The following is a 27479-nucleotide window of genomic DNA, read 5'->3' on the forward strand; positions in this document are numbered from 1 at the left end:
CCACTTGCCAGCTGCAAGGTTCTCCAGCTTTTAAATCTCCGTGCTTGTTCACCACCACAGTCTCCGCATGAACTCCCAGACACTCCAGCACCAGCTGCATTGAAACGCGCCATCTTTGCCAGCATTCTGAAGTCTTGTGACATCCTGTTTATTTACTTGTTTTAGGCATGTCTGCATCTCCAGACAGCACGCACACAGCTCTTTTCGGCGAGGAATCTACTTTCTCCAACGAGGCACATCCTGGAATTGAACCATCTGTCTCTTCCGATGCCTCCGAGAACGATATAGACAGGTGTTCACATCTCGCTTCCGTCTTCGCCGATCCACCCGCGAAAGCAGGTATCGTAGACAAATTTAAAACAGCCGTAGCCTGGCACGCTCGTAGAACACATGATTCCCTGCATCCAGCAAAGCGAAGGAAGGTGCGTTAGCTATTTATGTGGAAATGCCTTGTGAAATGATATATTCGACCCCCTGTTCCACAGGTATCGTCACCGACCTGTGACACATGCGACCAGGCACTCTCCCGACCGTTCGTCTGTCTGCACTGCTCATTTGCAGGATGCTGGTCAGAGGCTCACATAACAAACCACCTGAAAGAGACGGGGCATACGTTTTGTACGTGTTTTCACCACCACAGTTTCCGGTCTGCTGACCATTCCAAATCTGCACAATTCAGGCACCGATACAAAGTCTGGATCAGTCTTCTGTTCAGAGTGCGAGGACTTTGTATTTGATGATATCATTGACGAACTGCATCTCTCTACCGTCCTATTGGTTGAAGAGCAAAATACGAAATTTCAAGGTAGTTTGAATACACCCGCAGGATAGCAGATTTTAATTTACGTCTAGTGGCGAAGAGAGGCCGAGAGCCATATCAACCGTGGGTTCCGACGAGCGACGATTCCACTGCCCTGAAGTATATCGCCACAGTCCCTTGCCAAGGTTCAATTTTCCATTACAAGTCACGTTAATTAGCTCACACAAAATAGGTCGTCGTGGGCTGCTCAATCTAGGGCAGACGTGCTTTTTGAATGTCATACTCCAGTCGTTCATCCATAACCCGTTATTACGGAACTATTTTCTCAGCGATAGGCATAACAGCAGGCTGTGCAAGCATTCAGACTGCACCTGTTGCGAAATGGACAACCTGTTCACGGAGGTTAGTCATAAAAAAGTCCGCATTGCTCCCGTCAAACTTTGTTTGCTAACGAAAGTTGAAGATATATTCCCCAACTAATACCCCATTCGGGCCCACGTCCTTCCTCGCCACAACATGGAAAGTTTCTGCCGAGATGTCAGGTTATGCACAACAAGACGCCCACGAGTTTTTTATCACTGCACTGAACCAAATTCATGGGACGTGCCGCGGTTCTACGAATATTTCGTGCAACTGCATTATTCATCAGACTTTCGCCGGTCAATTTCAAAGCGACGTTACGTGTGAGAAATGCGGAACCGTGACGAGTACAATTGATCCGATGCTTGATATCAGCCTTGAGTTGAGGTCAAAGTCTGGGGAACCGGCTACTGACAATACGCTTGCCAGCTGTTTGCGCAGGTGAGAAGGTCCGTTATTAGATTGATAGAGTCTGACGCTTTGAAAGGTATACTAAACCAGAAAAACTGGGGGCAAGAGAGTACAGTTGTAGCAAATGCACGAAAGCTTCTCACGAGGCTGTGAAACGCCTCAGCATACGGACATTACCGCCAGTCCTTAGTTTTCAATTCAAGGTTTCTTCATGCACTGTATGACCTGGGTAATTTGATGCTGACATTGATTCAAGCGATTCGAGCATAAAACGTCTGGGAAAGCTGCACCACAGAAGATCGACGCTCCGATACGAATTCCAGTGTCTATTAATATGGCGCCTTACACGACTCTTGCTATGAATATGAAGGATGGTGAAACTGGGTGAGCAATTTTTGCTAAGGAACTGTGACTGATTTTCTGACCAAGTCCATGAATAGCTACCCAGGACCGGACGCAATGTATGAATATGATCTATTTGCGGTTATTAACCATGAAGGGCAGATGGATAACGGCCACTACACAAACTTTGCTCGTTTTCGAGATGAGGTGAGTGGACATGGTGTAGTTTTATTGCATAGTTATTGATGGCCTCCAAGTGGTACCGTTTTGACGATGACAAGTATGTAGCTCACTACTTTCTGTACTCCGCGATCTTATTTTACCTTTGACAGAGTAACCCCATCGACACTCAGCGACTGCCTAGCCTCAAATGCTTACATGTGTTTCTACGTGAAGCGACATCTTGACTACAAACCCTATATGAAGCCAACGTATCTAGTTGCACGTGAAAACGACATCGTTCGTGAGCAAGCAATGGAGCGAGAGAAAGAGGCAGCACGTATGAAAGAAGTAGACGATGCCCTGATGGCGATGGTCGGTGGAGACTGAAATCGCCCCTGAAATGCGAGGGGTAAAAGGAACCATGAACCATTGTATATATATAGGAGTCTAGCGGTCGTTATTAAAACACGGAAACGAAGTTTAGTACGCGGTGAGAGTAAGGGGAATGGTGTAGTAATGGAACAACATGGGAAAGGGAACACAAGTTCGTGATATGCAAGATACAAAGAAATGCGATATTTCCAGAGTGAGGTCGTCACTGATTTGACGGGGAGCAACGGAAAGGGGTAGGATGTCGATCAAGGAATAATATCATAGAGTTCGCCATCTCTGACCCGAATCTCTACCACTTCTACCTCGCTGTAATCAGTCATCGAAGATGTATTTGACGTCCAAGAGCTGGAAAACCCTTTCGAGCATGGTGGTGATGTAGATGCAACGTCTGTAAATGAATCATGGAGACAATAAGCTTTCTCTTCAGAAAGCAGTGAATGAAAACTGAAAGAGAAACGCACATCTATCTTTAATGTAAGGGGGGACGAAAAGATCCTGTATTTAGAAAACCGGTCAACTGAGGCTGGGAAACATGGATAAAGGATGCAAACCTGGTTCCATACAAAACCTTGGCTCTTCTGAATGGTCAAGATTGGACGAAGCGTATAAGTCGGCCGGCGCTCTCGCTTGCGATAATGCTTCTTTGTTGGCTCTGGCTCAGGATCAAGTGCTTTCTGTTTGCCCTTCATATCCTTTTTAAACTTGGCAGCATTCTTCTCATCGTCAGCTCCTTGATCACCTCGATCGATCTCCATGTTCTGCGTATCATCCTGCCTCTCAGTATTTACGACAAGATCTCCGTCAGAACCACGGTCATGATGGCCGTAGTCTTCTCCGTCTTCTGAGCAGGACTCATCTTCGGAAGGACTGTCATTGTAGTCTTCATCATCATCGTCAGATGGAATTTGCTCATAGCAAGCCCAGGTTGGAGGAGAGGAGGCACGGCCGATGGTACGGCGCCTGAAGTATGAGGAGTAAGGAGAGGTTGGGGTAGTAGGTACTCCTGGACTGCTCATCGTGGTATCGGATCAAACAATAACAGCTCGAGGTAAGTTGTATGTATACGTAGGTCCGAAACAACGTGTGTGTGTGCTGTTCGAAGCTGATGTGAATGGAACCGGTGCTTACAGCAGTGTGGTGATATCGAGAGCGACTGTGGCGAGCGATCAAAGTCTCCTGCACATGTTCCCACAATCACACATATAGCAAATTAGATCGTGACTCGAGTCGAGTCGAGTCAAGCCAAGACGATCCTGATCACCACTAACAGCTAGCATATCTCAGTTGAATCTTGATGCACTAATCTGCTGGTGGCAGAGGCGTATCCATGTCACCCACGACACAGTAAGAACGTGGGAGAACATGATGCATGATTGAATAATTACAATAACGATGCAGTACTGGTAAGAGGAACCTAGTAGTCACGGCGGGCATTTAACGGTACGACAGCATCACTGCGGGTGTCTTGATAACTAAGCGGTGAGACAACGAGAATAAAACACGCGAGCGCGTGCGATGGCAATCAGTAAATCTTGCGGGTCCGTCCGATATTGCAGGAGGACTGGTGAAGTTGAAGTCGGGAGAGGATAGTACGTGAACCTATTAATATGAGGTAGTAGTGATGCGACAAAGAGTCTGCATCGTCAGAAAAAGGTATCCGCACGACCGCTGACGATATGCTTGTACTAAGGGCTAACCAGAGTAAACTTATAAGCGTTCTGAGATTATATGGATGCAAAATGAATACCATACCACCAAATCAAACCGACCTGAGCTTCTTCAGACACTGTGCGGAGTGGTGTGGATCAAAGAGGTACTTAATTAAAGTAGTTTATGTATGCTCCAAAAATCACCCGCTTTGATGTTAAAATCACCATATTTGGATGGATTTTGAGCGAATCCCTTTGGTCCCAGCGAAATACTTACAGCAAGCGCAGATCATGGTATCTGTATAAGTTGTGGATCAAGCACTATCGCGCCGCATTGATGGCGGGCACAAAGTTTGCATATGTACGCAATTTCGAGCTCCCTGATCCACTGCTACCAGACACCTATCTGGTCTGTCGTCTCGACGGCCACTCTTTCCACCGGTAAGCGAGCATCGGAAGCCGTTCGAAGGAGGACGAAACCTAATAGCATCGCACTTCACAGGTTCTCAGACGAGCATGGCTTTGCCAAGCCCAACGACGAGCGTGCGCTCCAACTCATGGATCACGCTGCAAAGAGCGCGATGATCGAGTTCAGAGACATCATGCTCGCATTCGGTGAATCCGACGAATTCAGGCAAATATAACCCTTTCTTCCAGTTGCGACCAATTTTATCACTCATCATAGCTTTCTCTTCCGAAAGTCGACTAATCTTTATAACCGGCGACACTCGAAAATACTCACCACGTTGACGTCCTACTTCACATCGTGTTATGTGCTTAACTGGTCGCAGTATTTTCCGGACACGCCGCTACGATATCCACCGTCATTCGACGGACGCATTGTCGTGTATCCGACTGAGCGTGCAATTCGAGACTATTTTTCATGGCGGCAAGCCGACAGTGGGTCTATCTCAAATGATCGTTTTGCCGAGACTGAGCACAGCTGCTTGTCAGCGTAAAGCCCACATAAACAATTTATACAATACCACATTTTGGGCTCTCATACAGAAGGGAGGTCAGACTACTACGGAGGCTCATGCCACGCTTAGGGTATTTTTCTTCTCCTGTATCTGCGATTCATTGTTGACAAATCTTCAGGGCACCGTTTCCGCGACTAAACACGAGATGCTTTTTTCCAGGTTCGGTATCAACTATAATGCAATATCACAGAGGTTCAAGAAAGGCAGCGTTATAGTTCGAGAAATCGTGCGTCCTGTTCGCACGTACTCCATCCAATCCTGCTCACATTAATATGCAGGTAGCCCCTGAATTATTGGACAAGGGTGAATATCCAGAACCCCCAATGCTTTTGACTCGCTCAGAGGTCAATCAAGCACGCGACCAGAGCCCCGAGCGCTCAGGAGCGTCTGATCTACCGGCAAACATACTCCCACATCCACAACCTACGAACGAAGATGATGAGACGCCACCATTCGACCCTCCGCGTCAAACACGCTCCAAGGCGAAGAAACTGGAAACTACAGTAGAGGTACTGCACTGCGATATCATTGGCGATGAGTTCTGGCTGGCTCGTCCACATTTGCTGGAAAATCGATGCAGCATCTGCAAGACTCGGGAGACGTGTCATTGTCATTGTCAATGCTGGAGCCCGTTAAGAAAATAGCAGCAATGACAAAAGTCACCATACAGCTGCTGAGAATCACGGACTGCGAGGGAGTAGGACTCCTACTGAATGGCATGAAGGTAGTTCAGGCGCGTCACACACTTGTGCATGCATCGCAGGTCTGCGGCTACTCTCAGTTAGATTACTTTAAACGTAAACATATTATTACAACATTCGGCTGACGCTTATGATCGATAGAGGCGCTTGACTTCTAACTGCTTTTCGCTGATCGAGATGACTGTAAAGTGTCCTTGTGTCCTAAAACACCAACACTTCTCGGAACACGAGGCTAGGAAAAGGAGCCCACCAAGAAGACGCCGACAATGAGCGTGGAGGTGATATCTAGTTTCTATCATCAAAGGTGCGCGAAGTGACGAAGTCTCCGTCCATGGAACCATTGTGATCTCTGCGACCCGGAACCCTGGCCTTGTTAAGTTAAGTTGAACGTCGCCTTAAACGTCGATTGCTCGAGTGTTTGATTTGACTTGGGCACTTCGCTGAGCTATATCGAGCCACATGGTTGACGCGACGTTTAGCTCAAATGAACAAAGAGGTTGTGACAGGATCTGTCAAACCGTTGAGAAGGACGCCTGAAATGATGCCAAACGTTGGTGCGAAGATGATGCATGACCATCAAACGTTGAACTGTCCCACCTCGGCAGTCGCCGATACTGAATACCACACTTGCCATTTTTAGGATGCGCCAATTTGATCCCGCTTCCGTTGCGCTTTCAACTGACGCCCACTCGTATGTGTTGATAGGCTCCTCTTTAACTTCGAGGAGCCCACACTCCGAACTTGTATATAATGCAAGTTGCGAGGTCACATCGATGTCGGGTGACTTGCAAACCGGTAATATTGTATCCCTTGATGCAAGACCGATGCCTCGTTGTTGAAACACGTTGAACTAGCATGGTATGTTTCAAGTGGGACGTATCTGCCTTCCTGTAAAAGGGAAATAGAGAACCTGCTTCCGACGCAATCCAGCCAAAATTACTGAATCTGGTCAATATGGACTTATGGTCGACACTGCCATCAAGAATTTCCTTGCGAGGCAAGTACCAGAGTTCCCATGCATAGGCGCCCTCAGTCAAAGGGAGCTGACGTACTCATTTCGCACCAGGGACCTTATCCAGAGGCAATCCGAGAGCTCGATTGCTTTACAGCAAGCAAAATATTTGCCTTCTTTAGTAATTTTTTGGGTGGGAAGGTGAAACTTGCCGCCGTGCTTAAAAGCTGGGCCCGCCTACTGGTATCTGCAGCGAAAAAAAAGCCCACAAGGCCTCACCAGCCATACAAACCCTTCCCCATATCAATTTCTTTCATCTTTGAACGGTTGATTTTATTATCAGTGATTGTGCTTGACAGGTAAAATCTGATTTACATCTCGGAAAACGCCGTTATTGATATGACTTGCATTGTGCCTTGCATTTTGATTTTTACGTGTTATCTGCAACCTCCTGGTCACCTGACCTCCGCGTCGCGTCATTCTATTACTCGACTATTCACGTTCCGTTGTTGTTAAATTGTTTGGTTTGGTGGGTCCCTGATGTTTTTTTTCATACAATGTCTTCTACACAGTTGCCATGTCTGGTGGATCACATTTCAACACCTGGGGTTTGGCCGGCGGTCTTCCTTCTCTTGGCGGTCTCACAATCAACAATTCAGTCACGATCCCGCGTTCACATAATTTCTCGGACGGGGAGTCCGACTCTGGCACTGCCCGCACCGGCAACCAGGTCGGAGCCACCCATTTCGGCCATGCCTCTCGAAGCAGAGCTCATGATTCTGGAGTTCTGACTCCGGACCATTTTAATGACACTCCCTATGTCCCTCCTCGGGCTGCGCAGTCTCTACCACAAGCATATCCAGCACATGGCACTACAAGGGCTCACGGCATCCCGTCAGTGAGTGACCCAAGCGCTCATTTACAAGTCACCTTATTTTATTTATTCTTCCCACTGCAGTACCCAAGTCCCGGTGCAGAGTCTCATCTTAGCGTGGACAGCAACTGGAGTAGCTCTTCGTCTTCCGATCAAGACAAATCGTACACATCACATTCTCAGTATCAGCAGTATAATTCATCGGTCTCTCGCCAGTCATCTTCTAATGAGCAACATCACCTACAACACTTACAGCACCCGCATTCGCATTATCCAGCTTATCAGGGTCTTCATCGTCTGGGCCTCGAGCATGTCGAATACCCGCCTCAGCCACCCGCCAGTGGCACCACCATCCATTATAGACCCCCTGCACGCTCTTCATATCAATCCAACAATATTCTTGCTCCCGAGTTCTATGAACAAATCAATCAGGACCTCCCTTTACCCACCCACCCATCTCGGACACATATTGAACGGTCCTCGGCATCGCCGTCTAGTTCTCATGGATCGCTCTCGACATTTTCCGCCGCCCCCATCACCAATGATAGATCTAGGCACCTTCTCTTCGAAGACGCAGGACCTTACTTGCGTGAGACACTACACATTCCACCGTACAAGGAAGTCAACTTGGGGCACTTCCAGATCCTCCTGAAGGGGAAAAGCCAAACCAGCCCTACCCTATACTGATCAAGCTGGCGATTTACGGAAGTCCGAACAAGCAGCTCACGCTGCAAGAGATATACGCGGCACTCGAGGATCGCTTCCAGTGGTTTAAGGTTCGACGAAACGAGAAGGCTTGGAAGGTGGGTCTTCATTCTGATTCCTTGCCTATTACGTCTCATGGCTATGCACAGAACTCGATTCGCCATAACCTTTCTTTGAACAAAGTCTTCAAACACGTGCCCCGTGCCATCACGGAGCCGGGCAAAGGAAGTTATTGGCAACTTGACTGCTCTGGTGGCGAGGGTTACAAACGCCCTCGTAAGCGCCGTAGCAAGTCTGCTCGAGCAGCGCTTGAACAGGGTGACGATGACGACTCTTCGTCGGAAGATGACATGGAGGGGACAGATGTACCTCAAGCTGGCATGCCTGCAGGTTCGGGTCACACCCCAAATCGTCCTAGCCCTGCAGCATCCGACGACTCCTACATCGATCCCGAGTTGAGACAGGGAAGTCACATTGTTGGCGAAGGTCGAACCCGATCTGCATCGCGCAGGTCCGCCACCAGTCCATATCCCGTCCCTGGTCCTCAGCAGTCGCCTAGGTACCTGCAGAACCAGTTATCGCCTCATGGAAGTCCAGAAACAGCTCCGAGATTCGGTCAGTCATCATTTGGTCAGGGAGGATTCGGACGCCCAGGGTTCAGTCAGATGCCAGCAGCCAGAATGCCTCTAACCTCTGCGTCTTCATCCTCAGCATTTGTGGCATCATCTCCCGTGACGTTTGGCCATGTTCCAATGACGTCCACCCGTCAGCAACATGCTTTTGTGACCCAAGATCGTAATGCGCATATCATACAGCCTACTCCCAGACCGGGCGTCGAGTACATTCATGAGGGTGGCTTGCCTAGTGCTAGACGCGTTCAAAGCTACCACCAAGGACAATACCAGTCGTCTCAAGGCTCGTCGTCGTCGCAGCAGAGTGACTCCAGCTATCTTTCTGACCCCAAAGGCAAGGGCAGGATGTAAGCGTGCCAGTGCCTCAGACCGATAATCCCGCACTCCTGCATATGTGGGGGATCATCGAAAGTCTTCCGCGCATATTTTCCATCATCCACTTCTTTCCAGTTTCTTTCCTAAGGCTTACTTTCAACGTGGACTTCTCTTCTCTCTGCTGTCCCATGCACTCACGAATTTCCTTGACGTCGTTTCCCTTTTTTTCGTCCTCCTGTTTTCCGCTTGCTTTCTTGCTCGATGTGATATAGAACCTCATCGCAATGTTTTTGCTCACGTGCTCACGACCCCATCCATTTACATTCCTACAATCGACTATCGTCCATGCATCAATAATCACTATGTTCTGCCCCATAAACTGTATCCCAAGTCCACATCATTGCTCCAATATATATCTATATCCAACATTTGGACTCTTGATTTCCGTGTGCTGAGACTTCTGTCCTTCACCACCATTGTCCTTCACCACCATTAATTCGACGACGGATCAGGAAGTACTAGCTGCGGTATCGCGGATCGACAAGTCAGGGATCACTGTGCATTTCTCGGTTTCCAACTGCCTGGACCGAATCCCCTAGGTCCCAGTGCCTCGTCGACAACATGCATCATCGCGAGGACCTTCTCATCCTCCCATTTCTTACCTACAAGCTGAACACCAACGGGCATGCCTTCCATCGCTTTAGGATCGTAAACGGGATTCTTGCCCAGGTACATGCGGTTCTCGAGCACTTTCGATCGGCCCGAAGCGCCTGCTACGAAATCTGTTGATAGTTGGTCGGTATCTGGCTTGACGCGCGTTACTGGTATAATGCCAACAGGAGATTCGATGATGTTGTATATAATAGTCGCGGCTGCGAGCGGGGACAAGTATGTGGAACCCCTGGAGATCATGAGCTTCACAAACCAAGAGGGAAGGTATTGAAGCCTACCCGTGAGGTATCACTGGAAGGGACTGTACAGGTGCAATGATTCCGTCGAAACCGTATTTGTCCCATACCTGGGGCATATTAACGAATGAAAGGCCTTGGATGTCAACACGTTTACCTGTTCATGCCACGCAATAGCAACCTTATTGCGTTGGTCAGTCAAATCCGTGAATTCCGAGACAGTTTTCTCTCGCGCCAAAGAGAAGAAACGAGAAAAAAGGGAGTCACCCAAGACCGTCTTGACGATCCAGCAAACCAGGTTACGAACGAAGGACGGTAATCTGGGGCCCAAGGTGACCAGGAACAAACTGTCCTCCTGCCAGTCGGGTTATGTGAGCTATAGACGGTATATCCTTAATTTAAACTTGCCATAGGGTCTGAATCAAGATGTGACAGCATCCTCTTATAACCGTCAGATGATGCGAGTCCCAGGAACACCTCCATCGCACTTGCGTCTTGATAAAATGTCAGGACGGAGAATGAGGACAGGTACAGAAGGCGTACTCAGGGGAGATGTAAACTCGATGCATTCGTGTCCCTGCTTCTTGAGTGCTGAGACTGTCTCCAGTACTGCTCGCTTGCATGCAGGTGATGATTCCATCATGCCATCTATAGGGGATCCTATAAGTAGCAGATCACAACGACCAAAATACATCACGGTACCTGACAAATAATAGCCAAAGCAAAGCTTGGAAGGGAGCTCGACGGCTTGATACGGTATAGGAATATTCTGGTGAGACGAGTCCTTTTGACCAAAGATAGTTTTGCAGAACAATTCACAGTCCTGGACAGACCTAGAGAATAGTCAAGTAATGAGTCAAGTAATGCAGGTAGCGACTAACCGCGCCAACGGCCCATGAGAAGATCGAATTGCTTCGAATCCAGGCCGGGTGGCTGTAACAGAAAGCCAGTTAGCGTCTCAGTTGGAAGAATCGAGAACACGACCTTCCTTGTGTGCCAATAGAACTAACACGCTCAGCCGTCGGCTTCAAAGAGTATATACCACAATACGATGCTGGGATGCGTAGGCTTCCTCCGATATCAGAACCGACGCCTATGGCGGATCCGTCCATGGCAAGCAAAGCTCCCTCTAGCACCAGACTCTGTTATTTAGTGGGAGATTCACAAGCAGATAACGAACCTCCACCAGAGCTGCCTCCACATGTATACTTGTCGTTCCATGGGTTTGTTGTGCGACCCCAGAGAGGATTAGAGCACTCGAACGCGAACATTGTCTGCGGTACATTGGTCTTCACGAGGATGATAGCACCAGCAGCTCTGAGTTGAGCAACGAGCTACAAATAATGATAGGGAGAATGCGCGAATGTTATAACAAGGACGTACGCAAGCGTCTTTTTTGCCTGGGTTGTTGGCCCATGCGGTGAACCCAACGGTCGCGTCGTACCCCTCGATTCGGTCTACAGCAGGGTTCAGACGTGTATCAGTTAGACATGGAGCGACGTACAATTATCTTTGACGCTGAATGGAACACCGTGGAAAGGTCCCCGCAATGTCTTTGTGCTCGCAAATTCTACGTCAAGCTCCTTTGCTCGTTTGCGGGCGTCCTCATATAGGACTATGAAAAGTATCAGGATAGAAATATCGGAAGAGAAATGGTGAATCTACTCCCCTTCTGTAAGACAGTTCACCTCGGCCTGAGCCATGGCAGATCGCGCAATATACGCCTCGAGGACTTCAGAAGAGGTCCATTCTCCTTTGGCTATCCTTTGCACAATTTCGCTGGCTACACAAGTCACGACACGACATGCATCCCTGAATAGAAGGCAAACTAACCCGTTGCTTTGGTATAGACGTCATGGTCGTTCATTAAATAAGGACCAGCAAAACCCAGCGCCTTGTCTCTTGCATTCCGCTTCGACGTGACAATGTTGCTTCTTTGTTGAGCGCTTCTCATGGTGTCAAATGTTTGGGAGCAGTGGATAATAGAACAAGGGAAAGGAGTGTGATCGTTTGAGCAACTAGCTGGATTGATGCGCAGGCTCACTAGACTCGAGCCGACTCGTTCACACCAGGTACTAATTAGGTGCGTGGAATTCATTTGTGCCACGGAGCGTACTTAGAGGGAGCGTGTTTTGTTCCAATGTGTTCCCATAATTCCATTGCAGTACTCCGCGACAACACTGCAGTATCCTCAGGTCGTTCTCCACTATAATAATTATAATTTTCATATCACAATCTCAGACCTCCCCAGGTTCCCCGCAAATCATACTACGCACAATAAGGTCCATCTGCCTTCGTTCCAAGAGCTTCTTCAATCTTTCGATCATCTCTAGGCGCGTTCCTGTCGGTACGATCGAGGGGTTGATGTCGGCGTGAGCTTGAAGATTGCGGATGAGGGCGACATTTGATAACAATGAACATGCAGAGGGATCAGTGATGAGAGGTAACGCAGGATCGACGAGGTACTGCTTGTGTAAGTCTGCAAACTAGGTAAGTTACTCTAAGTGATGAAGAAACACTCAACTGTCGATGTATTTCTCGCATCTGAATGGAATTTCAACGTCAATGACGCGATCCTCGGCGTGGATTACCGCCGCGAGCCGACGAAAACCAGGCATATCGATTCCTGTTGCCTGAATCGAAAGATATCCAAGGTTGATGAGGAGGAGGATAGCAGGTATCGCGTCGTCGTCGATCTTCGGATTGTGTGCAAGGTTCAGATGAAACAACTTCTCTTTGAGGGTTACCAGCAAGAACACTCTGAGAGACTGTCAGTCGTCATGAATATACCAAAAACTTGATGGCCGACGCTTCGTTTCCGATATCAGTTCCCTCGAGGTGGAGCCTTTCTAGATTAGGAAGTTGTTGGATATGAACGAGGTCAAAGTCACGTTCCAGGTGGGCGCCATCGAGGACCAGCTCCTTGAGCATCGAGTAGTAACCAGGTCTGCTGAACACTGTCCGAAGTCAAGCCTGTAACAGGGACGTGTTGCCAAGAGCTTTACCGCGCAAAAGATTGCTTGAATGTAGGTTTAGCCCATCTTCCTCGCACATTGTAGGACCTAGCTCCAATCTATCGATATTGCCACCTCGCAGGAGCGTCAACACGGTTTCAGTAAGGAGTCCTAAAACCATTCAGCACTCATGACAGGAAGAGACATTCCTGCGATCGATACCCCGGTCTGCCAGAACGTTTGTGATCTTTTGGTGAGTGAGGTGTAGAACGGCCAGAGGGTCTCCTAGGAACGTCTGGTGCACACCCATGCCCGGAATGACCATTTCAAGGCGATTTACCAGGTAAGAAAGGTCAACTGGTGTCTCATCTCCTGTTTCAGATTCATAGACCCACGCTGAGACGCATATAGTCAGTATATGTATATGTTCAGTATTTGAGAGGGAGGACACGGAGTGGGAGCAAAGGTAGACGTTTCCTGAAGGGGAAAATAGGGACACCTGCGAGAGTCCTTGGAATGTCTTGATATGATACCGCAAGTGAATCATGATGCAAAGTATAAGACAGCGGTTTGATTCTGCTATTGTCGACAGGGCTCGTATGAACGGACTGTGAAGAACGACCTCGTTTTGATGTTCCTCCAAGAAAGATGGGGTCTTCAGGCTCGACAGAATCTCGAGGACGCTTCGGAAGGCGTGCAGAAGCTCTCCTCCACGCCAATCCAGCTAATCCACGTCGCAATACTGGTAAATCTGGCAAATCATCCGAGACCTGATTTCGCTCGAGAATGATCGGCGACTGGACGCCTGAGCTGCTCAGCCATGAAGATGTATCCAGGGTGTTATGAGCGACAGCATTGCTAGTATAGTTTTGATCTTCTTTTGTGAAGCAGAGACCAATTTTCCAGAAAAAAGAGCGCAAGGACAGGTCTTGAAAAAGAGAAGGATTCGATTGAAGAGCTTGCCGGAGGGTAGCGAGATAAGCTGCAGCTGGGAAGCTTGGGCAGTAAAGAGGATTTTCCTCGTCGATGAGAGGAATCTGGCCATGGGAGTTCATGTCGAAGAGTAACTAATTCTAACCCTACATCAGTGTAGAATCCTAACTCTCCATACGCATTGGGCATGCTATGGCACATGGCTTTCCTTTTATGACACCTACCTTGTACTCTACTTCACTTTCCCTTATCTCTTAAAACGCGGTCATGCTTTCATCGTTAAAACACCCCTTTGTCTCAATGTCCCGCTTCTTCGTACGCGCACCTTATCACACATTTCTCCCCTTCAAAGTCGTACTTAAAAAAGCCGCCTGTACTCGTGTAGTCGTCGTCGAATCGAGCGCGTTTCAACCCCGAAGCCAACAGAAGAATAACGTCTCTTATGTCTATTAGACTTCAATCAGCCACTGTTCTCGTTGCGATTTTCTCTTTTTTCTATACGCATGATGTAAGTTCGCAGTTATGTTGGGCCTTTCACAGCTTTTCACATGCTGCTTTAGACTATTTAGTATCCTGAAACAGCCAAATTTGACCGAGCCAGAGAGATCATACACTATAGATATGCTCAAACAGGATTTGAATCATCTTTCCCCTCGCTTCGACAATCGATTCGTCTGGCAAGCCATGAAAGACTTACAAGACCTTACGTCTAAATGTTCATTTATTTGGGGTACTCAGTCCTCCTGTCATCTTGCGTGCATGATCTAAGTTAATCATCAGGTTGCTCGTCCCTGGTTATGCCATTGCCCTCTTTTCGCCAACCATCATCAACGAACTTGGCTACTCTGCTGCAAATGACCAGCTGCACATAGTCCCGCCATTTGTTGCTGGCGCTATTGCAACAATCATAGTCGGCATTTATTCTGGCAAGCACAATCTTCGTGGGTCGTTCATCATCGGCGGTGCGCTTGTGTCTCTTGTGGGATACATCTTACTATATTGCAGCATACGAGCGGGCCTGTCGTTCGTCAGAGCTTAGTCTGGCTGCTGCGGGAAATTATCCGACCGTCCTAGTCATTCTTACTTGGGCAGGCTCGAATGCAGGAGGCGACTTAAAGCGTGGAGTTGTACTAGCGATGGTCATCGGTATTAATAACCTTGGAAGGTATGACGTGTTATCATAGATTCATAATGTCCTCCCGCTCATACTTGTCTTAGTGTTTGCTCCTCCTTTATTTATATTGATCCGCCACGTTTCCACAATTGGGCATGGCACCAACATGGGATTCCTTTCTCTTTCGTATGTCTCGATGGTCTTCCGAACTGCGACATACTAATACAACCTGTAACAGAATCGTAATGAGCCTCTTCGCTATGTGCGTCTACAATCGGCTGAACAAAAAGATGGACGCGCAGTGTCTGGTAGAGAACATTACTGACGATAGAAGATACGAATTTCAGGATATGGGCGATGCCAGTCCGCTTTACAGGTGAGCTCCATTATTCATCTCTATGAGACTACGGCTAATTCGAGCTATCCTTTTTGAGCACTCCTTCAATGATTGCACACGTCAGCTTCGGGAATAACCAATACCTAATTGTGATAGTATCAAACTTGTCGGTGTGAGTTGATTGATTGCAAACCAGGCGCATCAATTTAGGATGCGCCCTGCAACGCGGATTTCATTTCAACCAAATAACCAACAGACCAAACGTGTACTCGAGGTGAGCACCCGAGCTGCTGCTACACCTAAAATCCGACACCGCACTCACCGAAACGCGCTAAAAGGGGACTGAGAAACACGAGAACCTGCAGATTAGTCACAGGTGGGAACTGACAGGACAACGCCGATGAGCTGTAAGTGAGTTGAATATTATACTTAGGTACCCGTCTGGTCTATCTCAGACACGCCGGCGATAAGCAACCTATAATTAGGCGAACGAAGAATGCACCAGCAGGAGCTTCCCTCGCAGATTCACTCCTGCAATTGATAGTGGTCAAATGAAAGACATTTAGGAGATGATTTGATAAAGTGAACTGTAGCAGGTGGGTATGCTAAATTCAGTTTGTTACTTTTCTTTGGCCATTAATTACTTTCACAGCTCACTCAGTACTGGGGTCTCGAGGTGTCGAAGAAACAAGTGGGATAGATCGAAGTTTGAATAAGGATCGTGTGGCTATTTGGAAACAACAATGATGATTTAAATTCGATGACAGGCCCAAGTGATGTTGGTGCGGGCAACACGGCAAATAATATGTACATGCAAAGTACATATTTGCCATTCTCCAAAGGTACATAAGAGGTGAATGGAGCATCTATTCTACTTGGCATTCCCTCCTTAGCTTCTCAGGCCTGAAAAGGTGCGCTGACCGTGTGCGGCTTGCTTTCCATAGACCTGACCGTGGTCTTGCAAGCCCCGTAGTTGCAATGGAGGGAGCCCATGTATTTAGTGAGATGGTGTGGGTGGAGCGCCCCCTTGAATGTGATCTCTACTATGGTGTTATATTTACATGTTGGGTGCTGTGTGTTTTGTCAATTGAGGGCTTGCGTGTTTTATTCAAGAGTTTCTGTCTGACTTTCCTGCTCTATCAAAAAATACAAACATCAGATGAATTTTGGTAAACTAGTGCATCTCAGTGCAATAAAACTTGGTCCAATGATGTGAAACAAAGACAATATGGTATGCAAATAAGAAAAAAAATCAGAATGCAAAAGGAAAAACTTGGGATTCAGAGAGGTAACAAACAATGTAGTTCACAAATAGAAAAAAAAGCTAGAATGAGAAAGGAAAAGCTTGATATGTGCATTACTGGTAAATGCTTGGGATTCAGGAAGGTAATGAATATTCATGGTCCAATGTATCAAAAAAAGAAAACATCAACGCTTTACCCCAGGAATATTTGGATCTGACCAAGGCTCCCAGATTATATAACTGCACAAATGGTGGGAAGATGAAGGTGCTGGGAGTGAAGGCAGTTTAGATTTTAGCTTTGTGTCCTGAAAGTCATTTGGGAAAGGTTGCGTTGGTAAATTGTGAATGTGACTCCAGTTGCCAGATGCAATGTCAGTGAGATTGGAAGTATTTACTAGAGAAATGGATTCAAGCCATCAGCACTATCAAACTGAAGGCAGAAACTTGAATGCTCACCATTGAGAATTTTACACTCCTCATTTCCCCTTGTCATTCTCACCACTATGATAAGGTCTGAGGGGTTGATTGTTTGGATGGTATAATCAGATGGGATCGCCAGATTCACTTCCCCTCCAATCATCTCCATCTCCATACTGTCCCCTGCTTCACCTCTTGCAGCATTGGCCTCTAGGGGCCCATTTCCATGAAATCTCTGAGGGGTGTCCTGGGAGACAAAGGTATACATCACTACATGAGCAAGCTCATGAATAATAACTACTTTGAGGAGGAAGTAGATGAGACTGTCCAGACTATCCAAGTAGATTAGATATTTTACAGTACATATAGCATGGCAAAAGAACAAGCTTACCTCTGGCTTTCATCAGTGTCACATTTCTGAATCAGCTCACAGATATCAGCATTTAGTGAAAATTCAAGAGGCAAGTGTTGCCTTTCCTGAATAGACACTGCTTGCCAAGGCATCTGATACATAAGACAGTAGTGAGGAAGGGTGATAGGGTTTGGGGTTTCCCCATAAGAGCCATGCATGGCCTTCAGCCTGACATCAGGAGGGTAGGATTGCAAATATGTTACAATTTCATCAAGCCTATCCACAAGATCTTCCTCAGTTGGATTGTGTTCTCCAAATGTCATTGTTGCCAGGTGTTGCAGGCCATTGTTACTTCCCAGGAGGATGTTCCAGCGCAGAGCTGAGAAGATCTTGGATGTTCTCACTGTAGATTCTGACTGAGTGGTCCTTGGGACCAAAATATATATTGAAAGGCTCCAACCCTCCACTGACATTATCCTTGATTCATTGGAGTCAGAACTCAACAAACAAAATAGGGGAAGGAATATGCTGCTCACATTCTCACTGTCTTTCCTTCCTTTCTTTCCCTTCAGGAATCTCAGGGAGGACTTCCAGTGCACTACACATTGTGACATAATGAGTTGTTGAACTGGAGTGAAGGTAGAGGTGGCAAGATTCAAGTTTGTTTTGCCACTATGGACCAAATGCACACCTTGACATTACATAAGCTTAATCCTTAAAGTTCCAAGACGTGCGTCTCAGCTTCAGTCCAGCAGGTACAAAAAACTACATCATCTGAACCATATTTCAAGCAATGCATGATATGCTGAGCAACAATAAAAAACAGAAACAACAGCTATGCCATAAGATGTTTAAGTGCAACAACGTGCATTTCCCGTCTCCTGAGGAGATCTGCGTGCGAGATCATGTTTCTAAGGTCGAGTTCCAGCTATACCCCAATCGGTTAGGGTAGGGACGTGAAGAACAATCGAAGAACTTGCCTGAACTAATTTATCAGACTGCCACATCCTGGTAGGCAGGTTCTCTAAAGAGACATAAACGGCGGAGTTAGATTCACATTCTAGAAGCTCCTGTTCGTTGCTGCGAAGGATGCCTAGGGCAACGCGGAAGAGAACATCGACTCCATCAACCAGAAAGACGTCCCATACTCTGAAAAGCGTCTATTAAAGAGTCAGATAACACAGCACATACGCATATATGCTACTTACCTCTATTGGAAGGCAATCCGTGAAGAGCGACAAAAACCAAGAGAAGCAGATGGCTGGAAGGTCGACACCAAGTGAGGTCAAATGTGCATAAAGTCTCGGCATGGTCTCCTGCACATATTCAAGGAGAACGAGGGGACATGCACGAGATGGTAAAAGTGAAGGCGAAAAGAAGTCATCCGGAAGTATCCGTTCAATGATTGCTGAGAGCACCCAAAACGCCTCTTCTTCATCGGCATGCACTAGCAACAAAGTCGAAGTTACTAGATTCATACCCTGGCAATACCCCACAGCAGGGTTGCGGCTGCGGACGCCATGTTAACAGAAGCACCAGATTGACACGATGATGCGACTCACCGACTATATGCTCTGAGCACGCGACGAAGCTTGTCAACTCCGGCGCCGTCACCTCCAAAAAAGATGTTGAGCGGCATAGTCCTACCAACATCCTTCTCAATTTCCACACAAACCAAATCGTGCTCGTCGACATGAGCCAGCAAGTCGCCAAATATTCCAGGTTCCCGCATATCCAAGCCTCCGCTGCATTCCAGCCAGAGCTTGGAGCGGTACACTAGGGGTATGCCTCCTCGCACTAACCGATCGAATTCTTTCCTCTCGTGAGTATTCGACGACAGGCCCAGTTGAGCAAAACCGATGAGGCCCTCCGAATGGGATAATTCTTCTTCCTCAACTGAAGTGCCCAAGCCAAGAAGAGCGGCAGCACCGCCTCCAGAGTTCATAACCGTAGGCAGGATATTCTTGGGCAATTTCACTTTGCTGCGTTGCTTTACAAATACATCCCATTCTTTCCTCTTGGCGCTCTGATTCTGATCGTGACTCTTGGTCATGTCATCGAGAAGATGTCGGATAACATTAGCGCAAACATGGCGAGGCGTGGACTGGGTCACAGTCAGAATCGCAGTGCTAGAGTGAAGCATGGATATGACAAGAGGTGTGGCTGTGGACGTGACAGTGGTGGAGCGGGGCCGGGAAGATGACAACGAAGCACTGCTGCCTCCTGGAGGGGGAGATGCTGCTCCGGCCTTACCACTAGAAGGACCAGATGAAACTGGTGAGATCGGATTGCCTTCTCCGTCGCAAGTGCAAGAATCCTTCACGATCTCAATCACATTCTTCTGGTTGTCGTCATCATCGTCTGACCAAGAGTTACTTTCCTTGCGATCGGCAATTTTGACGCCAGTCAGGCAGGCAGGGGCGGTGTTGCCACATTCCCTTGCCCGAATGAGTAGCAAGACATCGTACTGCGAGACGTCATAAATGAAGCCATAACGATCCGTAAGAGGCTGTTTGCTTTCATCGTCGCGGTAAACTGTGAACCGAGACGCACTGGTAGGAAGAGGAATGGTGAAGTTGAAGTGCGGGGCAGTGAGAGGGGTGTACGTGCGCGAAAGGTAATGAGTTGGAGGCTTCGCAGTCGCAGGTATAATGGACTCTAAGGCGACCGAACTGGGTTTATTCGCTGAGTGTTGCTGTTGCACTGGAATGTTACTCGGTCGTGCAGTGGACATTGTGCCCTCGCTTGACGTTTTCGTGCTTGCTTCTACAGCAGGCAAAGATTTCTTATGCTGTGGCATGAAGGAACCGAACAGGGGCGATGCGAAAGGCGAAATCATATTTGCTCCCCGTGACCTGGATTTACGAACGGCTTTACCTTGCGTAGTCAACGTGCGGTTCAGAGCCATGCTTGCATCTGTGCCCTCGATAGGACTGAGAGTTGCGTGCACTGTTATCTGGTCTCCTATCTCAGCCTTATTTGATCTATGTTCCCTCTTCTCTCGAAGCTTCTGGGGTTCGCGGAATGATACATGCTCGTCTCGTGCACGCTTAACAAGCTCGAGAGCCAATTGAGCAATCAAAGGGCTTGTCTCTCGGCCATGATCAGTCAAGATGCTACCTGGATCCGAGGTCATAACTCGAGTAGCATGTGCAATGGCACGGAGTGATGCCCCTTGCGGCAGCTTTTCCTCGGTCAAGGAGGGAGAGGTAGTAGAACTCCCTGATCTTGGATACGGGACTCCGACAGTTGCTAGATGTGGTGTAACAGGTGCAGGAGCAGAAAATGTGCTCAACGCGGGGGAAGAGCTCACAGAAGACTTTGTGTCATCTATGCGTGCTTTGAATGACGGCTCTACTACAGGTTTTGAAGTTGATGCCGGTCTTGTGGTAGAAGAGGACGACGCGGTAGGGTTGAGTATAGAAATACCCAAGCTCTCAAACACGCTTCTGCTGGTTTTCCTGCGTGAAAGACTGTTTGGGACAGTCGGAGTAACGGAGGAAAGGGATTCAGAATGTGGGGATGAGTCTCGAGATGATTGCTTTCCAGGAACTCGGGGAATTTCCTTTACAGAAGTCGTGTCCAGCACCCGATGGTGTTTATGTTTCCCTTTCTGCCACCAGGTACCCATCCAAGATGCTCTATCATTCCTGGCGTGATGAATAGAAGCCATATGTTCTGGCACAATCTCGGCAACCCTGGCAACGGGCGGTACAGTGGCTTCGGAGACTAACGTAGCCACTGATTTATCAGCTGCCGTGGACCCTATCCTATCAACGGTTGCCTCCGGCTCAACGTACGGTACTTCGCTGGTTTGGGGCGATCGTACAGACGTGGCAATGGGAGTCGATGCTAAAGGAGTCACAGTATCATCCGGAACGCTACGTGAAAGCAAAGTGTCATCCTCGATGGCTTCCGTCAACGATGTCTTAAGTGACTGTGTAACGGATCAGAGCGAATAGGGTGCAAGTAAAGTAGACCAACACACAGCAATGCTTCCGTGACGTTGAACTCGATGGCGCGTCTCGTCATCACCAATGAAGATCGATTGTATGACCCGTTTTGCCACTTCTCGTTCAGAGGGTAGCAGCTCTGATAACAAGGTTTCAGCACGTTCTTTGCGTGCTGCCTCCTTCTCTTGTAACAGTTTTCTATGTTCTTCAAGCTCTATTCTGGCCCTTGACAAACTGTGGAGAGTGGATGAAAGCACACGAAGTGCGGTATGGTATGGATGAGTGTCAACATCTGATGGGGACTCTGCGACGGTGAATCTGGATATTGCAGCCTGGATGGCCTCGTCTGAGTATTCGTGCCACTTATTGGCAAGTACTTGTGTAGTCACTGACAAGGATACCTCTGAGGTGCCATCCGAAAGAGCGGTCCTCGGAGGGAGTGAGCCTGGAGGAACAAGAAAATTGGTATCAAAAGGAGGTCCAATGATAAATCGTGGCGCTTGGTGCACTGGTCTATCCCAAAGTGCCGAAAGCGAGTTGGAAGATATTCCACGACCTGTCACTAGTTCTCCGCTGGACCCGCTTGCATCAGGCTTGCCAAATCCGCGAACGCTGCCGTCCCAATTTGCCCGGATATTGGCGCCCTTGTTTTCTGGTTCCACTAGTGTCTCTGACTGAGTTTTTAGAGTAAAATAATTGTTAGGAGGCCGCGTTTCGTCTACATCATGAGCTCCACGCGTTCTGCGCCCTCGTGACGAAATTTCGTTCGGGGAGAGAGGGTGCAAATGCACGGGAGTAGTGACGGGCGAGGCTTGTGAATTCATTCGCTTAGGTTCCAATTGAAACTTGGCATTATTCCTGGCTGGCTAGTGCTAAAGAAATGACTCAAGAGACAGGATGAGAGAGGGTTTGGACCGTGAGACAAACTTGTGTGGCATTGGCAAGCAAGCTCCTCATCGAGTAAATCTTAAAGTACTAACATAATCTCGTCGATGAGCTGGTTTAGCCGTTCAAGCTCTGAACAATCTCCAGCTGCAACAAGGCAGGACCGCCAGAAATGCTGGGAAAGTCGTGACCAATACTTTGAATGCCTGGATGGCGCTGGTGTTCTAACTGCCGGAGAAGAAGGGACAGCATGCACCAAATCAAAGTTTCAGTATGAAAAGAGCTGTGCCAAAAGCTGGGTGAGTACAACGATACAACGGTTCGTTCATCTGGTTGATCTGAACGCTGAGCATCAGATTGATTATTTCAACAAAAGGAGGGTTCTCGCTGAGAAACAGAAGGATATGCTTGCACAGTCTCAACTCCAATCGCAGGAGGCCAAGCGCAAACTATAGTTCTCCTTGCGTACGAGAAATTCTGCGCATTCTGTTTAGGCAGAATACTTATGAATGAATTCGCACCACAGCACCACCCCGGCCTGACTCATCCACTCCCAAATTTCGCAAGCTGTAGTCCGTGATTACATTCTTTCGCATGAAACAAGCAGACTGCTTCTGATTCCCAATTCCTCAATTTTAGATACCATTTCATTGTTATCAAAAGTGGCGTTCTCGATATCGGACAATTCGGTTGTTTCATCATGTGCCCATTTTCTCATGAAGGAACTATCCTTATGCCGCATCCTCCGAACCGTTCCTGTGCTATATAAAGGGCATCGCCCACCAAGTGTGGCTAACGCAGTGTTGATTTTGATTCTCGCATCCGAGACATCTACCAACTTGATACCTGAAGACAGACCAATTTCAAAATGACAATTAATAATGGTTGACCGCCGCGTTGTTCGGTCCCTGACCCACTTGCCATCAACCTATGACCCAAGCAGTACAATAGTTCATGCTGCGCTTGCAAATGGTGGATACGTTGATTTTCAACTCGTTCCACGCCGAATAAGTAGTCTGAATTTTATATTAGCTAGCTGTGTTCTCCTCGGAGAATGATGAAACATCATCAAGTTCCGCTTTGTGGCTACTTCTGGCACTAGGTCTCAGATGCCACCAAGGAATGATGCCCACATTCTCATGACCTCTGTTTACAGATTTTCTTTTCATATCTTCCTCCCAGATCTCACCTGTGTCACCTACTTCAAGGCGTCTATCCGATATCCACATGAATACCCGCAGGCTGATGTGCGTCAATGATTTGCGCCGGCTGGCTCAGAATCATAGGCGGTACGGGTTCCATCTATAATTTCCGGGCACAGGATGGAGTGGACTATACTTGGCCTCATCAGCTAGTGTTATCCGTTTCTAATAATGCTCACGCGAGGTTCATCGGGACGGACGACTGAGCTTCAACTGTGGGTACATATATACTACCGTTTCCTGATCTACTTAGACCTTAGCCCCCTCTCATATTCGGCTGTGGTCACAGGCTTAGATATCGATGTCTTGGTTGAAAGCTAAAGACTGGGCATCGGGTGTGGAATACTCCAACCTATTTCACTCAGGTCTGCGAGCTATCTCCCTCCGCTCCCTCATAGGCACTCGAACACGGGCTCAGTCTACAGCCCCGATTCCTTCACCACAAAAGACGAAGCGGAGATACTCTCTCTCTTTGTCATCTTGTCTGCTCAGGCGAAATACCTCAACTAAGAGTCCTCCCACATCCAAATCTAGTCTGTCCCCGCCTTGTACAGGAAAGGGAGTGCGTCCACGACCGTCGTCTATGTTCGTACGTCCCACTAAGGAGCTGAGTGAACTCTGGGAAAAGGGTGGGAGCTTTTTTGATGACATCGGTAGTCGTCAGAAGTTGATGTGCGCTTACTCTCTGCCACTACCACTGATTTGGGCACCACTGATATCACATCACACAGCCAAGATGGAGCTGATGGTTTACTTTTGCCCATCGTGGACTTAGAAGATCCGTTTTCTTCATCGCCTCAGTCAAGATCGTTTTATGTGAATCTAGGGGACCCATCGCCTCTTCCACCCAAAGAAGAATCTTTCCTCTCTTTGTCAAATGAACTGGATATCCCCTATCGACAACCCCGTCGCCAGCGTCCGCTCTCTACCCCAATTATGCCTCTGCCTTCTTGTAGGTTTTCTGGGCACTACTGGCGCGAGCGCAGGGAACGTATCGATCCTGCTTGGATGCTGGAAGAGTCAAGTCCAGAGTTGGAGGCACAAGACGATGGAGGGAATGCTGATGTCACAGAAATAAATCTTGACGGCGTGTCGGATTGGCGCCAGTTCCACGTTGATTGGCTCCAAAACGAGCCTGCTGTGCAGTTGACTACCGATTTAGAGATCTAATCGTTGCCCCTTTATCCTATTATACTGTATGTAATTCACCTTGTATCCTTATCACGTAGACTTGTATTACTTGCCCCGTACTTCACATACACACATCATTCTCTGCCTTCTTATGTTGGCGACACTTAATTTAATACATTGTCTATGATTTTGACGAGTTGCCGAGAATAGCATCCAAAATAAGCAAGGTTTAAATTATGTAATAGAGGTGCCTATCGTGACCCATGCTCATACAGCAGTGACTGGTCACTTTCATTCGTCCGCAGTGGTGAGATATCTGCCTGTTAATACGCCGTGAAATGTTTACAAAGTTTACTGACAATGGCTTGTTTCTCTACCATCAGGACACTCTAAACCTGTGTATTAAAGCATTATCTGCTTCAGCAGCGAAGATTCAAATCAGGCGCCGCGGCTATCCTGTACTCACACGACAGGAGTACAATAATCACTCTCCAGTTCCAACAGACATATCTTCTATTTCACTCTCACAGAGTTAGGCTCTTCGTGTGCGGTCACCATGCCTGCCAAGTACTCACACGTGAAGAAGAGGACGACAAACCCCAAGAAAAAGGCCACTGCCACGATTCAGTCCGGGAAAGACAGCAATCGTCACAAAAAGCTCCCCAATCACCTTGACAAGACGATTACAAATGCCATGTCGGCGGTTTCGCAGCTGGAGCGTGCTATCGCGAAGATCTTCTTGATCCGTTTCGAGCAAGATATTGCGCGCCTGTTTTCAACACACATATTCTGTGTGGCTCTTATTCACCTACCCACGTTCATGATGCGTTGCATTACCGTCGGCGGGCCCAGCTGGGTCGCTCATAATGCGGATTGTGAGGAGATCAAGGACTTCTTCCGTTCGGTCGTTAGTATGGACTTGCGACAGGCTGGAGAACGAGTTTCGACAAAGAGCGTCTTGTGGTCCTATACGGCTTTGAGAGAATTTGTGCGGTTCTGGTCTCATTTTCCTATAATAGCGAAAGCTGATTATTAGCTGTCTTAGGCACTTTCTAATAATGTTCCTGTGTGCCGGAAGCGTGGCCTACACTCTCTTCGTCTACTTCCTCACTACGACTCGCTGAAGGTGCATATGGACTCCCTGGAGGCAATGCCGCATGCAGCATTTACTAAACCACCTCACCTCGGTGCCCTTACAGAAGGCTTGGAGGCCTTGGAAGAGGCGTGCGAGTTGAAGTACGGGGAAAAGTCCCCGTTAAGGTCCACCCCACCTCCTGGATGGGATCATCAGTGGCGTATAAAAGTACGCATGGGATATGAAAGGGTCGCTCAAACTCTCTGGCGAGTGGCCCGGGAGTTTGATGTCAGTGGATACGGCTGTGTGCTTCGGGAGAAGCTTACCACGAAGTGGTGCGACTGTGGATGTTCCACGGATCACCTGGGCGAGGTCTGTGAAAAGACGGTACGGGAAGATGAGGAGGGGAGCGGCGTCAGATCCGGTAAGCAAAGAGAATGGGATGGGCGAGGTATGTCATTTAGGCGGTGTAATGGTAAATATGTGACATGGCTTATAGGAAGCGGCGTGTTGGGTTGGGAGACCGAGGAAGAAGAGGATATATGGGATATCGATCTTGATTTTGGCGGGAGCGATTCTGAAGATGGGGATGGGTTTGGGTCCGAAATGACCGTTGCTCAAATGATGGAAATCAGGTTTATCAAGGCAGAAAGAGAGAAAGAATTCGTGGGTATTGTCCTGAAAAACAGTACAATAACATTCTCATCTGCATGATCTTAGGGTAACGCCGCATTCCGGCGAGGCGAGTATCAACGCGCCGTAAAGCACTACAAGGCAGCACATTCAATTGAACCAGAACTGCCTCATTATCAACTCAACCTTGCCGCGGCTCACCTAAAACTCAACGAGTATGTCACAGTCCTTCTGATGTGTACCTCATTCTCAGATAATTCATAGCTGGCTTGAAGCTGAAGAGGCATGCACAAAAGCCTTGGGACAGCATCGAAGCATAAAGGGCTATTATAGACGCTCGAAAGCGCGTCGAATGTTGGGTAAGCTAGATGACGCTGTGCAGGGTGGGTGTGTTTTTGAATTGCCTCTGCGAGGTGCTGAGCTGCTGTCAGATTTACGTGCTGCACTGAAAATACAGCCTTCAAACAATGAAGCGCTGGATGAATTGCTGTCTATTCTTCCGCCCGACGATTCATCACGTTTAGCTCCTTCATCCTCATCTCTTGCGACATCCTCCTCCAGTACTTCACCAGCCCCCCGAAATGCTGGCTCACTATATGACCACCTGCATTTACCCAAACTGAAGCAACCCAAACAGTTACCGTTTGCTCGATCTAGCAATGATGATAGGAAAATTAAAATCTCCTCGATCCCAGTGTCATATGAAGTTCCGTTGATGCCTGCCGGGAAGACTTCGACAGAGCTGAAGTCGAAGGATCTTAAAACAAGGACGGAGTCGTTCATCTTTCCAAGTTGGGAGAAGTACACGGTCAGGCTGGCTACTGGCTGAGTGTATGCAACCTATTTTTCCGGACTGCGTGTTTTGTATGCAGGCTTGTTTTGTTGTCACTTTATGAGGACCACCTTGGATTTTTGGCGATATTGATGATTTGATTGTCTTGTGTTCGATCTACGTACTCGTAGAAATATGTTTTACACAGCCACTGGTGTCGTCAGCGGGGAAACAGGGGAAAACTCCATTCAGATTCAAAACTTGTTACGTTATGGAAAGCCTCGTCGCAACTGTTCCTACTCGAGCGCTTACAGCTGTTTGCAAAAAGGTTGAC

General features: G+C 47.9%; 14 protein-coding genes across 14 annotated transcripts; 7 read left to right on the forward strand and 7 right to left on the reverse strand.

Moving 5' to 3' along the window:
- Positions 1-167: 167 nt before the first annotated feature.
- On the forward strand, positions 168-2569 carry BJ212DRAFT_1550322 (uncharacterized protein; the record flags this gene model as incomplete). The annotated part of the gene is made up of 11 exons (XM_041341907.1): positions 168-422; positions 486-624; positions 680-805; positions 853-945; positions 993-1162; positions 1224-1561; positions 1608-1734; positions 1788-1915; positions 1972-2080; positions 2131-2153; positions 2206-2569. The coding sequence occupies 11 exons, from the start codon at positions 168-170 to the stop codon at positions 2420-2422; spliced, it is 1725 nt and encodes a 574-aa protein (XP_041196088.1). The 3' UTR covers positions 2423-2569.
- A 104-nt stretch (positions 2570-2673) lies between these two features.
- On the reverse strand, positions 2674-3414 carry BJ212DRAFT_1205480 (uncharacterized protein; the record flags this gene model as incomplete). Its single annotated transcript, XM_041329150.1, has 3 exons — positions 2674-2816; positions 2890-2923; positions 2980-3414. Coding segments are annotated over 3 exons (612 nt in total), but the record flags the coding sequence as incomplete, so codon positions are not given.
- A 310-nt stretch (positions 3415-3724) lies between these two features.
- Positions 3725-4372, reverse strand: BJ212DRAFT_1336954 (uncharacterized protein). Its single transcript, XM_041334956.1, has one exon. It carries the CDS (start codon positions 4176-4178, stop codon positions 3951-3953), a length of 228 nt encoding a protein of 75 aa, XP_041196090.1. The 5' UTR covers positions 4179-4372; the 3' UTR covers positions 3725-3950.
- BJ212DRAFT_1336957 (Thg1 C terminal domain-containing protein) lies at positions 4371-6005 on the forward strand. The gene is made up of 6 exons (XM_041334957.1): positions 4371-4518; positions 4580-4711; positions 4763-4977; positions 5039-5127; positions 5176-5283; positions 5336-6005. The coding sequence occupies exons 1-6, from the start codon at positions 4415-4417 to the stop codon at positions 5699-5701; spliced, it is 1014 nt and encodes a 337-aa protein (XP_041196091.1). The 5' UTR covers positions 4371-4414; the 3' UTR covers positions 5702-6005.
- Positions 6006-8210: 2205 nt separating this feature from the next.
- On the forward strand, positions 8211-8573 carry BJ212DRAFT_1240942 (uncharacterized protein; the record flags this gene model as incomplete). Its single annotated transcript, XM_041329589.1, has 2 exons — positions 8211-8387; positions 8439-8573. Coding segments are annotated over 2 exons (312 nt in total), but the record flags the coding sequence as incomplete, so codon positions are not given.
- A 1215-nt stretch (positions 8574-9788) lies between these two features.
- Positions 9789-12098, reverse strand: BJ212DRAFT_1445479 (amidase signature domain-containing protein; the record flags this gene model as incomplete). Its single annotated transcript, XM_041338123.1, has 13 exons — positions 9789-10137; positions 10187-10254; positions 10302-10491; positions 10578-10638; positions 10688-10792; positions 10847-10977; positions 11026-11077; positions 11124-11273; positions 11325-11478; positions 11528-11601; positions 11649-11759; positions 11826-11927; positions 11978-12098. 13 exons carry the CDS (start codon positions 12096-12098, stop codon positions 9789-9791), a joined length of 1668 nt encoding a protein of 555 aa, XP_041196093.1.
- A 176-nt stretch (positions 12099-12274) lies between these two features.
- BJ212DRAFT_1457738 (uncharacterized protein) lies at positions 12275-13408 on the reverse strand (the record flags this gene model as incomplete). Its single annotated transcript, XM_041338884.1, has 5 exons — positions 12275-12623; positions 12669-12904; positions 12954-13101; positions 13150-13269; positions 13321-13408. 5 exons carry the CDS (start codon positions 13406-13408, stop codon positions 12382-12384), a joined length of 834 nt encoding a protein of 277 aa, XP_041196094.1. The 3' UTR covers positions 12275-12381.
- On the reverse strand, positions 13301-14187 carry BJ212DRAFT_974557 (uncharacterized protein). The gene has a single exon (XM_041344487.1). The coding sequence runs from the start codon at positions 14151-14153 to the stop codon at positions 13527-13529; it is 627 nt and encodes a 208-aa protein (XP_041196095.1). The 5' UTR covers positions 14154-14187; the 3' UTR covers positions 13301-13526.
- Positions 14188-14473: 286 nt separating this feature from the next.
- Positions 14474-16037, forward strand: BJ212DRAFT_1297483 (uncharacterized protein; the record flags this gene model as incomplete). The annotated part of the gene is made up of 11 exons (XM_041332609.1): positions 14474-14539; positions 14614-14738; positions 14812-14993; positions 15037-15196; positions 15250-15331; positions 15384-15407; positions 15448-15521; positions 15639-15654; positions 15679-15756; positions 15859-15889; positions 15916-16037. The coding sequence occupies 11 exons, from the start codon at positions 14474-14476 to the stop codon at positions 16035-16037; spliced, it is 960 nt and encodes a 319-aa protein (XP_041196096.1).
- Positions 16038-16910: 873 nt separating this feature from the next.
- On the reverse strand, positions 16911-17817 carry BJ212DRAFT_1478130 (uncharacterized protein; the record flags this gene model as incomplete). Its single annotated transcript, XM_041339663.1, has 3 exons — positions 16911-17119; positions 17182-17474; positions 17534-17817. The coding sequence occupies 3 exons, from the start codon at positions 17815-17817 to the stop codon at positions 16911-16913; spliced, it is 786 nt and encodes a 261-aa protein (XP_041196097.1).
- A 512-nt stretch (positions 17818-18329) lies between these two features.
- On the reverse strand, positions 18330-22271 carry BJ212DRAFT_1445480 (rab-GTPase-TBC domain-containing protein; the record flags this gene model as incomplete). The annotated part of the gene is made up of 5 exons (XM_041338124.1): positions 18330-18422; positions 18475-18654; positions 18703-19003; positions 19057-21431; positions 21483-22271. The coding sequence occupies 5 exons, from the start codon at positions 22269-22271 to the stop codon at positions 18330-18332; spliced, it is 3738 nt and encodes a 1245-aa protein (XP_041196098.1).
- A 117-nt stretch (positions 22272-22388) lies between these two features.
- BJ212DRAFT_1336980 (uncharacterized protein) lies at positions 22389-22791 on the forward strand. The gene has a single exon (XM_041334958.1). The coding sequence runs from the start codon at positions 22440-22442 to the stop codon at positions 22785-22787; it is 348 nt and encodes a 115-aa protein (XP_041196099.1). The 5' UTR covers positions 22389-22439; the 3' UTR covers positions 22788-22791.
- Positions 22792-23835: 1044 nt separating this feature from the next.
- On the forward strand, positions 23836-24704 carry BJ212DRAFT_1265859 (uncharacterized protein; the record flags this gene model as incomplete). The annotated part of the gene is made up of 2 exons (XM_041330521.1): positions 23836-24190; positions 24271-24704. The coding sequence occupies 2 exons, from the start codon at positions 23836-23838 to the stop codon at positions 24702-24704; spliced, it is 789 nt and encodes a 262-aa protein (XP_041196100.1).
- A 184-nt stretch (positions 24705-24888) lies between these two features.
- On the forward strand, positions 24889-27449 carry BJ212DRAFT_1336992 (uncharacterized protein). The gene is made up of 7 exons (XM_041334959.1): positions 24889-24972; positions 25049-25653; positions 25711-26191; positions 26240-26406; positions 26461-26588; positions 26638-26756; positions 26805-27449. Exons 2-7 carry the CDS (start codon positions 25222-25224, stop codon positions 27200-27202), a joined length of 1725 nt encoding a protein of 574 aa, XP_041196101.1. The 5' UTR covers positions 24889-24972; positions 25049-25221; the 3' UTR covers positions 27203-27449.
- Positions 27450-27479: the final 30 nt, after the last annotated feature.

Source organism: Suillus subaureus (assembly GCF_016647635.1).
Source record: "Suillus subaureus strain MN1 chromosome Unknown BJ212scaffold_7, whole genome shotgun sequence".
In the NCBI taxonomy this organism is placed as follows: Eukaryota; Fungi; Basidiomycota; class Agaricomycetes; order Boletales; family Suillaceae; genus Suillus; species Suillus subaureus.

Bases quoted from the DNA above. Each gene is read 5' to 3' on its own strand.
- BJ212DRAFT_1336980 (XM_041334958.1), top strand. From the start codon at position 22,440: ATGAGCTGGTTTAGCCGTTCAAGCTCTGAACAATCTCCAGCTGCAACA.
- BJ212DRAFT_1336992 (XM_041334959.1), top strand. From the start codon at position 25,222: ATGCCTGCCAAGTACTCACACGTGAAGAAGAGGACGACAAACCCCAAG. The intron at 25,654-25,710 runs GTGCGGTTCTGG...TAGCTGTCTTAG, and splicing joins ATACGGCTTTGAGAGAATTT to GCACTTTCTAATAATGTTCC. The intron at 26,407-26,460 runs GTGGGTATTGTC...GCATGATCTTAG, and splicing joins CAGAAAGAGAGAAAGAATTC to GGTAACGCCGCATTCCGGCG.
- BJ212DRAFT_1336957 (XM_041334957.1), top strand. From the start codon at position 4,415: ATGGCGGGCACAAAGTTTGCATATGTACGCAATTTCGAGCTCCCTGAT. The intron at 4,978-5,038 runs GTGGGTCTATCT...GTCAGCGTAAAG, and splicing joins TTCATGGCGGCAAGCCGACA to CCCACATAAACAATTTATAC. The intron at 5,128-5,175 runs GTATTTTTCTTC...ACAAATCTTCAG, and splicing joins AGGCTCATGCCACGCTTAGG to GGCACCGTTTCCGCGACTAA.
- BJ212DRAFT_1336954 (XM_041334956.1), bottom strand. From the start codon at position 4,178: ATGGTATTCATTTTGCATCCATATAATCTCAGAACGCTTATAAGTTTA.
- BJ212DRAFT_974557 (XM_041344487.1), bottom strand. From the start codon at position 14,153: ATGAACTCCCATGGCCAGATTCCTCTCATCGACGAGGAAAATCCTCTT.